The following is a 10,882-nucleotide window of genomic DNA, read 5'->3' on the forward strand; positions in this document are numbered from 1 at the left end:
TGGACTTTTTTGTTAGACTGTTCAAACAACTTGAAAGGGAAGGGAACAAGTCTTTGGATTTTCTAACTTCACTACTTGTTGGGGAAGTAGACACCTTCAAGGGGAAGGTGAATTAATAGAAGGAGGAGGTCAGAGTCAGATAGTGGGGTCTCTTCTTTTCACTACTTGGGGAGCAAGTTTATGCACAGCGTCTCCCACTTTTTCCAGAACGTTCAGCACTGCTTGCTTTTTGTGTATATAAATTAGTGACCGCCCACTTGCCATCAGAGCATATTCTTCAAATGGACGATCTTGTTGGATTTAGATTCCATGTCTTCTGGAAATGAAGCGGCTTGCTTTTTCTGTATATAAATAAGCCATTGCCCACTGGCCATCAACGCAAATTCTTCAAATGGACGATCTTGTTGGATTTAGATTCTATCCAACTGAAGAAGAAATCATCCGTCTTCTGGAAACGAAGAGGCTTGACCCTGGTTTCTCTGTTCATGCTATTACTGAGGCTAATATTTACAATTTCGAACCTGCTGAATTGTTCGGTAAGTGGGTTTGTAATTTCGAATCAATACCATCACTTAAAAGTCCACATGATATTATTATTACCTCTTCTAGAATGTTTCTAATTGTTGTTTTGTACTGGGTGTGATTCAGGGCTTTCACAAATTCAGTCCGATGAAAAATGGTGTAACTTTTTCTGCTTACCTGATTATATAAAGGCTGGCAGCGGTCGAGTTCACAGAACAACAAAGAAAGGATTCTGGAAAGCAACCGGTAAGGTTAGAAAAATCAATTCCAAAGACGGCACTATTGTCATTGGAAGTAGAAGGATCTTAGTGTTCTATAAGCATGGTCCGGTTCCCAAAGGTACTAAGCCCCTTTGGGTCATGCATCAATATTCTGCCCAAGACAATCCTCTTTACAAGGTATATCCTGGTCTCCTTTCTTATTTTATGTGTTTGGTTTTGACTTGACATTTGGCTTTTCTTTCAATTTTATTGCTTATCACTCTCATAACATGTCATTTCCCTGGAATTATGAGAGAATTTTTAATCCTTGTTTTCTACTTCAACCTCGAGTTATAGCTGGAAAACTATTATTTGTTAGGCAAAGTTAGCATGTATGTGGCTTGTTTTGATGATTGGAAAATTGTTTTTCTGCTTACTGCTAGAACTTTGGCAAGTATTATGCCATTTTTGTTGAAAAATTTGGTCTTGCTATTGATGCTATAGCATTTTTAGATAACTAGCTCATTTCGTAGTGACCATTAATTTGTGCAGAAGGATTTTGTCGTGTGTCGCATAAAAAGAAATAGAGATAAAAAGCGACGGAATTCAACCTATGTTAAAGGTCGACAACATAAAAAGCTGCGTACTTCAACAGAGGTTGAACATCAACAGCATCAAAATCCCTGTATTTCAATCCTTAATGAAGGTCAAGTGGATCAGCATCTGGCTTTTGATAGTCACAGTAATGCTACTGGAAATATTTTTCCAGAATCACACTTTTCACCAAGTAATTATCTGGTTTGTGATTCCAGAAATCATGTTGCAGAAAGCACTTTTCTGGAATCACAATTACCACCAAACAGCAGTCTGATTTCTACGTTTAGAAATCATGTTGAAGAAAATACTTCGATTTCTGAATCTAGAAATCGTGTTGAAGAAAATACTTCGATTTCTGAATATGGAAATCGTGTTGAAGAAAATACTTCGATTTCTGAATATGGAAATCGTGTTGAAGAAAATACTAAGATTTCTGAATCTAGAAATCATGGTAAAGAATATACTTTGATTTCTGAATATAGAAATTGTGTTGAAGAATATATTTTGACTTCTAAAACTAGAAATCTTGTTGAAGAATATACTTCGATTTCTGAATATAGAAATCGTGTTGAAGAATATACTTCGATTTCTGAATCTAGAAATCATGTTGATGAATGTACTTCAATTTCTGAATCTAGAAATCGTGTTGATGAATGTACTTCGATTTCTGAATCTAGAAGTGTTGAAGAAAGTACATCTTCCGAATTGCAGTTATTACTGCAAGTTCTTCCAGTTAACTATTTTATTTCTAAGTCAAGAAATCATGTTGGAGAAAATACTTCTCCTGAATTGCAGTCACTTACAAATGACTACTTGATTTCTGAATCTAGAAATCATTCTGAAGAAAATAATTCTTCAGAATATGAGTTTTCGTCACTGTTACCAGCAAACGGTTATTTGATTTCTGAATATGGAAATCCAGTTGAAGAAAATACTTCTTCAGAATCGCTATCAAGTAATTGCATGATTTTTGAATCTGAAAATCATGTCAAAGAAAATGCTTATCCAGCATTGCAGTCAGTACCACAATTTCCACCAAGTAACTACATGAGTTCTGAATCTAGAAATCATGTTGAAGAGTATACTTATCAAGAATTGCAGTTACATCCACAGTGTTTACCAACTGGAAATCCAGTTGAAGAAAATACTTCTTCAGAATTGCTACCAAGTAACTACATGATTTCTGAATCTAGAAATCATGTTGAAGGATATACTTCTCAAGAATTGCTGTTACATCCACAGTGTTTACCAAATAACAACTTGATTTCAAATGCTAGAAATCATGTTGAAGGAAATGTTTCTCTGGAACAATTACTTTCAAGTAGTTTTAAGATTTCTAATTCTAGAAATCAAGTTATTGAGAATAGTTATCCAAAATCACAGTTACAATCCATTAGCAATTTGATTTCCAATTCTGGAAATCATATTGAAGAAAATGCTCTGCCGGTGTATTTTGATCTACCTACAATATCAAATGCACTCAGAGAAGGTAATGAGCTTGCTGAGGCCTCTTTCTCCACTCTGCAGCCGCCAAATAATCAAGAACAAGGATCCTCATATTCTACTTTCTCTATTAGTGACTGTCCTTTATTGGACAGTGATTGGGAAATAGCCTTCATGAATCCACAGAATCTGTAATCCATGATTCTTGTCAAGGAATTGGACACAGTACTCTACCCCTTAAATTCAATTCACTAGAAGCGGGTGGATGATTTTTTGGAGGGGATAGCAGTCACAGAGTCTGAGACCTTCACCAAAGGGTAAGAGACATTTCTGTGTAATAGCCTGCATGTGTTAACCACAATTGAATACTGTACTATGTACTTTGTGATCATGCATCTAGTATGTTCTTATGTATTTTGTATTTTAGAATACTTGAGAACTCAATTATATTGTGTGTTGTATCTTACATGTAATAAAATATGAAGTGTTGTGCCTCTCATGTCTGTTTAATGGAAATTCTTGTTCAAATGAGTGCCAATAGCTGCAATGGCTCATAGACATATTTAAAAAGTTTTAGTTTCTGTCATTCAGAGGGTTTCTCTTAGTCTGTTTTTATAAACTGCTGATCTGTTTTGATACGTGGCTTTTTTATACTAGAAAATTGTCTGCTAAGTTGTTGAAAGATAGTGTGGCTCATGATAGAAAAATTTATCGATACACAGAACAAAAGAAAGCTAAGAAATAAAGATCCATACGTGATACAAAAATTCTGGTAAAAAATGTTATTTTCATTCAGAGTACCAACCTCTTTGGTGGGTCTATATTCCACTCTGCAATTTGTTCTTCAGCTTTTAAGGTATATGTGCGACCTTCTGTACCTTACATGGCATTTCCAACATGATCTCCTATCACCCTTAAGAAACACAAAATCTCAGTCAAGCCCCGCATTATGCTTTGAAGCTTGAACAAAGGATATGCTTATGGAAGGTATAACATAACCTGAATATTACTGTGTCCATGTTCTGTCGTCCCAGCAATTGTGTAAGTTTACACTAGACTTCACTAAATTTTCGATGATCACTGATATCACTAATATAAATTTCTGCAGAGACATAAGCCTGACCTTACTTACTACTATATCTTTTCCTGTATAGGAAAATTTGATAATTAAAAAATTTTCAGTTCTCCCTATTGACTGTAGCCATTGGAAGTTTTAAGGAAAGCGTTAGCCTTATACAAAAAGAGGAAACTCTACAACAAAGTTTGGCAGCAGAACCATAACATTGTATCTTCAGTTTTTTCCAAGGAACTACTAATTTCAGACTGGTGACTGGTGAGGGAAGCAAAAGTTACAGGCCACCAAGCACACCTATCTTATTTAGGGGCAAAACACATCTTGCAATTCACTAATCTGTCATCTAGTCAAATAAAATAGTATGTATATCAGTACTTGTCTTTCTTTTGTATGGATAACTTTGGCAGCTAAGACTGTGAGGAAGGGATCATATTATCTGAAGAGAAGTGAACTCTCTTGTCAAGGCTTTTGAGACGCCCCAGGCTTTTGGTTCCCGCCAATATTTCATCTGTTTTCAATCTGTTAAGATCCTTCACTGATCCACCACGACCATGGAAGGACAATACTTTAGCAAAACCATCAGATGAGCTGCTACATTCAGATTTTACATTTTTGAGTGTGTAAGATTTTGATTTAAACTCTTGGTAATCCTCTTCGCTTAAGCATCCATATTTTGCTCTATAAGCATTAAGCTCAGCCTCTAATTCTTTAACTTCTTCCTCTCTCTTGGAGAGCATATCCATAGTCATTTGCAAAGCTTCTTGGTCATACTCTGCCTGCTCCTCCATCATCCTCTGATAGTGTAAAGCATCCATCTGAACAGCTGCTTTCTCTGCCTGCAACCTGGTAATCATGGCCATTGCATTGTTAGCCGCAATAGCAGAAGCACTCCTTTCTTCATCCAATTCTATGTAGAGATCCATCAGTGACTTGCGATCCAAGCGAACCTGTCTATTTAATTGGTGCAGAATGGAGTCACCATATGCTTCATTTGATCCATTTCCCTCAGTAGACTCTTTAGAATCGTCTGTTTTCTCAGGTAGTGATTTTTGTAGAGCCTTTGTGCTAAACCTAGGACTGTTTTGAGCTGAATCTGAGAGTGCGACTCCAAAGAATCTGTTTCCTCTGACAAATGTAGGAGATCTATCTTCATTAAAATCTTCAGAATCAGTCAGCAATGGAACGGTAGCAGCTTTGACATCTTCCCTTGCTGTTACAAAAATTCATTAATATGAATTAATTACATGCCAAGAAGACACTGTCATGGATATAAACACTTTGAAACTTCTCAGCAGGTGCATAATGAACCATTTGACAGCCAGAACAGTTGAAGAGCAATACAGGCAACCAAGAATGATCAATTATATGACTGCTGGATATGAAAATGGTAAATTAAATAAATTGGAAAAATAAGCAATCAGGAATGCAAGAGAGAATCGCATAATAACAAAGGAAAATGTAAAAATTTATACCAAAAGGCTACAAACTCACATTGCCTAGTGAGACTGGCAGTGTCCTCTTGAACCTCTGATTCATTATCCGAGACATGCTTGAGTTCTGTGAATCGAATCTGGGGCAAGTCCAACTGGCAAAACTCCTCATTTCTCGAAGTGGTGAATGGTGATCGTGGAGAAGGAGCAGGAGCCAATGAAGTGAGCCCAATGTTTTTAGCTTTTGAACGGTATTTAACTTTCAATGGCTCCCCACAGCAAGAACAGCAATTGAAACTACTCTTCTCCATAAGTATCAACTCATCCTTCTTATTAGAAGGAAGTGTCAACTGAATTTCATATTCATCGTCAACAAACATTTCAATATCCTTATGTAAAATCCCAATAAGAGATTTATAGGTATGGCAATCAGAATCTTTCCCTGTAGCAAACGAAAGGAGACACCCTTCACACATCTCCCTTATATCAGAGAGCTTCTTATGAACATGGCAATATGCAAGGGATGCAACATCTTTCTTATGATTCTCACAGATGGATTCATTGTAATAAAAATCAGAACTTCTTTGAACAAGAACATGATCAATCCTTGTACAAAGCAAGCAAGGAATTCTCAACTCAAAGAACTTAGCAAATTCATTTGCAAAAAATGCAAGAAACCCATCAATGAAAAGTATAATGATCAACACCCATTCAAGAGCAGCATAAATCAAGAAATATGGAAACTTTCCAAATCGTTGTTCCACATAACACTTCAATGATCTCTTTGCCATATTTTCCTTTTCTCTCATCCTAAATCAAAGAAATGCAACTTTTGTTCTTGTCCAAGTTGCTTAAAATCAAGCAGGTTTAGATAGAAAATTCCCAAAGGATGATGATGAGGCAAAAGATCATGACCTGAGGGTGACAAACCAGACCAAGATCATGACCTTCCTCTATGGAGGACAGTGATTTAGTGAGAAAAAAAGGGAAAGGGTAAGGTTCAATTATGGGTTTCAAAATTTGGGTGGTGAAATTAAATTATCTCTAAAGAGAAAATGTCTTAATAAAAATTTTTGAGGGTAATTAGGAAGACCATGAACCTGAAATTACGGTTTATCATAGACTAACCAGCAAATCACAACAAAGACAATTTCTATTTTCATTTTTTCTCTGTCATCAATTAACTGAATACTGCTTAATTGTGGAGAGCCTTTATTTTATCCAACCACAACTCTCCCAAATCAAACTTTTGCTTAATTCATAATCAAAATAAAACCATGAATATCCAATTTTAAATGACTAATTAGGTGTATAATAATATATCATCGTATAATTAAATAAGTAATTTTATTAATTATTAATTTATCTTTAATTTAGAATTATTCAATCATAAAATAACACATTTTTTATATTTTCATTTGGAAAATCAAAATTAGATAGATATAATATTGTTAATTCATAATTAATGGCAAATTTGGTTAACTACTAACAAATTACATTGGTGTAAAGTTATCAATAATATTTTATGTATAAACAATGGGGTAATCATTAGTGCAAATAGATTAATGTTATTATATGATCAAAGGATTTTGAATAAAATATAATGGATTACTCAATTATATAATAATATGTCAATTTATCTATACTGATTAACATCCATCATTTGTATGAATATAGTATTTCCCCAAAATTATTTGACTAGAGCTGTTGAAATACCCAAGTTCACTGTTTGGCACAGAATTGAATAATGTGTCCATGACTACTTGTACAGCTATATGTTCTGTGTGACTTTTTCTGCACTTACAAACTTTTAATGATCAGAGATATACTTTTCTAAGGTGCATTATCTAGAAACAAACAAAAGGAGACAGATTATGATATGTTTTTAACATTGGCATAAAAATGATTTGCTGCCACATCTTCTACAAGTTGGGAGAAAAATTAATTGAACACCTCTGATGTGGACTATATAAAATAATTTCAAGCATCAACAACTCTACATCATTTATCAGCTAGCTTGTAGGTAAAACATTAACAGATATGTAAGGAGATATGCATCCCTGCACCTGCAGAGAAAACCAAATAACAAAGCAATTGTTAAAAATAAGAATTTACCTGGCAGTTAAAAAGGAAGTTATAAATGCTTTCACAAAAAATTAAATAAAAATCACTTAAGTGAAAGAAATCTTCAGAATTGAAGACTGCTGTTGAAATCAGTTACCTGCAGCAAGCAAGTAGGAATTTGGATGAAACCCTGCAGAAAAAGATCAACCTTTTCCAGGATGTTTGGTGGAACTGGTGTGATAACATAGAACAAACCTCTCAAAGCGTCAATTCCTCTAACAATCCCTGTATAATATAGGCATAATGTAAGATATATAGAACATTCATGGCCGTACACAGGAATGAAATAAATGAAAATTTTACTAATTCAAACAAAAAATAAAAATAGCAAAAAGATGAAGTAGAAGTGACCTACCAAGACCAACACACCAAGGTAAATTTTCAGACATCTCAGCGCTAATTGCCAAGCCAACAATGGTTGCATTCAAACTGTAGAATATTTCACTACTGGGAACCTAGCATAAAACATATAAATATAAATAAGGTTTTCCCTTAACAATGACACCAGGTGGATTATATAGCAAGCTTTTACCAATGACATCTACCTTATAATCTTCCAAATATCCAAATTTTAAACAGGAAAAAGACAGAAAATCAATGGTTAAAGTGTGCCAGAGTAACATAAAATTGTCAAAAAGCCTACTGCAATTCCTTCAGTGTCTTAAAATTAAACCTGGCAGTGGAGATGCCTAATCTTGATACTTGAAATAGGAACTTCATAAGGAGGATGAGAAGCCAGTGCATGTGCAAGTTCTTTGATCGTAGTAATACTCTGGTTACTAGAAAAGCATTGCCTGAAATAAGCCATTAAACGGAAGTCCCGCAAAAGTCGTGCATCCTTTTGTATTAGCACTCTGTAAAAGAGGATGGAGATGCAATGTAATAAATAAAAGCCCACCCAATTAAAACATGAACCTGGAAAGGAGAAAACTTTTGATATTGATATTTAAAAAGTTCAATTTGAAGAAGAATTACTGATAACAACATTTTCCAAATTATAGAATTCCAAACAGAAGCATCTAGTGTACGTAACAGACAAAACTAATATAATCTTCACTCAGCCTACCTGAGAAGATAAAAGTCTCTATGAATTATATAGGGAAACAATTTATCAGTTACACAAATATTACTTTCCATAATGCTCAAGCTTCAAGTAACTCAACTAAAACTCTATATTTGGGAAAATAGCAATGACCACCACATATCAAGAACAAAAAACAATCAGGGTAAACTAAATACAGCAAAGAACTTACGATCTATTGTAAGAGTCCTGGCGAGCTGAACTGATCTCTATAAGATTAACATCCCTATCAAGATCACCATCCAACCAGAATGCCCCAGCAGGAAGATTCTTACTCTCAAAAGAGATGTTTATCTTAACTACATGGCTAGGGTTAAAATACCTCAACATGTCCACCAATATATCATAGCCGAGACCTGGAAAATAAAAGGAATGAGAAAATCATGGTCAGCATTACCTTAAATTACTTAATGTTCACATGATGAATGGTTAAGAGAAAAATTACTAAACATGAAGAAGAGACAAATTAATTAATTTTACAACTTAAGAGGGTGGAAAACTGCAAACATTAAGAAGCTAACCTTTCACCCAACCGGGTGTATTCACAACAAGTGGCAACTCAGTCCTGCCAGGACTTTCATTCTTGTCAAATATACAATACTTCTTCCGATAGTAATCATACAAGGCAAAGACATATTTCAAATATGCTGTCGGATCCCTTTTCGAAGAAACATCACCAAAGAAAAAGCATCTAGAGAAAATAAAAATATCAAACTGTAAGTGACAAAGTGAAAATAGCCCTGAAGTATGACAGCAAAAAATCGATTCCAGTATTACAAAACCCTAGGAGATCAATGACATTAAAAAAACCCAAAACAGTGAGGTCATGGTTCAGGTTTTCAAGCATATTCATTCACAAATAATGTATGCAACTACATACCATTACAAGTTCAGTGATCATTCATCTCACATTGTCAATGGACAGCTGGAGTTCAAATTAAATGATATAATTATTCATAGAGCTCAAACTCATACAGAAAATCAGACTGTGTTAAGCAACTAATGTTTCCATCAAACTTCCACATAGTAGAACATCTACAATGCCCTGATGCTCGTTTTCAAATAATTATGCGATGTATACCTAGCTGTGTCCCCACTCAAGTGGCTCTTATATAATAAAATCAATAAATGATAAAGAAATACAGCAATATATAAAAAATAATTATAACAGTGAACTAATAGTTGATAAGAGCTAGAAAAATCCATCAAGAAAGCCACGGAAGATTCAATACTCATATCATTAACATTCTTTGACTGAAGATGTTAGAGCCACATTTAATCCTGCTCCATTAGTCTTATTGGTCCAAAAATGTTGCATTTTCATATATTTTTTGTAAGACTACCAAAATAATATGCCACAACAGATATTAAAACAATTAATATATCCCAGAAACAACATTGAAGATTCTCAATACACAAAATAAGTTGTTGGAGGCTGGAAAAGTCTAGCATTTGTACCTTTCAGGTGTCTTCAGGCAAGGAATTGTCAAGTCTATTTTTAGCAAAAGAAACAGGAAAACAATGCCCTCGATTAGTAAAATACTATAAGAAACAGTTCTTTGAAAAAGAATTCTAACATGAAAACTTTAATATAAAGTGAAAGACCATAAAGAATACCAGGAGTGAGTTTATCAACCACAGTGAGAGATAAAAAACCAGGAGCCGTAAACTCAGGCTGCCCAACATCAGTATCCAAATACGCAACTTTTCTATATCTACAAACACAATATAAAAACATACAACGAACATTCAGTTACAAAGCACTTAATTAATCTCAACCACCGCAAGCCAACAAGCGAAACTGAAATTAAATACGTTGAATCAACATATGAAACAGCAAGACCGTGTTCAAACAAAAAGAAACATTTACCTGCGTAGAAGATTGTTAACGAGATGGCGTGAGAAGGTAGTTTTGCCACAGTTTTTGGCTCCACAAATCAGAGCAATAGGCGGAGGCGAAGTATTTGATTCATAAGCTATTGAGTCCGCAGCCTCGGACCATTGTTCTGGTATGTAAATTCCTGGAGATTGATTTTCAGCTTCTGACGAACAAGCCGCCATAGCTACTCGAACTAAGCTCTTATTTTATTCTTAATTTGAGTTGTGTTTATCTAATAGACGTGCTGCTGTTCGCGGGTTTTAAACTTCTAACAGGCGGATTTGGCGTGAGAGTGTGAATGATATGTACGCAATCGCAGATTGCAATGTCGATTTTGTGAAAGTAACATTGTTTTTGTTACCCGTACTTTGGCGAAATTCTACAACCCTGAGTTTTTTTGTGTTGCTTACCACCCCCAAGTTTCTATGGTCCGGGCCGCCCTTTAGCAACCCGGGCTGGTCCGGTATGGTCTGTTAATGCAACGGGTCAAAAACTTGTAGAGACATCGTAAATAGACTAGTGCCTGATCTT

General features: G+C 35.0%; 3 protein-coding genes across 3 annotated transcripts; 1 reads left to right on the top strand and 2 right to left on the bottom strand.

The window, feature by feature from the left end:
- On the top strand, positions 1-3,259 carry LOC123210070. Its single transcript, XM_044628257.1, has 3 exons — positions 1-536; positions 649-920; positions 1,275-3,259. Exons 1-3 carry the CDS (start codon positions 392-394, stop codon positions 2,955-2,957), a joined length of 2,100 nt encoding a protein of 699 aa, XP_044484192.1. The 5' UTR covers positions 1-391; the 3' UTR covers positions 2,958-3,259.
- A 181-nt stretch (positions 3,260-3,440) lies between these two features.
- LOC123210071 (probable myosin-binding protein 5) lies at positions 3,441-6,288 on the bottom strand. Its single transcript, XM_044628258.1, has 2 exons — positions 5,329-6,288; positions 3,441-5,047 (listed from the first exon to the last, which is right to left on the bottom strand). Exons 1-2 carry the CDS (start codon positions 6,074-6,076, stop codon positions 4,245-4,247), a joined length of 1,551 nt encoding a protein of 516 aa, XP_044484193.1. The 5' UTR covers positions 6,077-6,288; the 3' UTR covers positions 3,441-4,244.
- Positions 6,289-6,946: 658 nt separating this feature from the next.
- Positions 6,947-10,688, bottom strand: LOC123210357 (polynucleotide 5'-hydroxyl-kinase NOL9). The gene is made up of 9 exons (XM_044628651.1): positions 10,343-10,688; positions 10,090-10,187; positions 9,931-9,964; positions 8,994-9,163; positions 8,645-8,828; positions 8,065-8,245; positions 7,747-7,846; positions 7,489-7,616; positions 6,947-7,333 (listed from the first exon to the last, which is right to left on the bottom strand). Exons 1-9 carry the CDS (start codon positions 10,531-10,533, stop codon positions 7,280-7,282), a joined length of 1,140 nt encoding a protein of 379 aa, XP_044484586.1. The 5' UTR covers positions 10,534-10,688; the 3' UTR covers positions 6,947-7,279.
- Positions 10,689-10,882: the final 194 nt, after the last annotated feature.

The sequence above is a fragment of the Mangifera indica genome, chromosome 3, assembly GCF_011075055.1.
Source record: "Mangifera indica cultivar Alphonso chromosome 3, CATAS_Mindica_2.1, whole genome shotgun sequence".
NCBI classification, from domain to species: domain Eukaryota; kingdom Viridiplantae; phylum Streptophyta; class Magnoliopsida; order Sapindales; family Anacardiaceae; genus Mangifera; species Mangifera indica.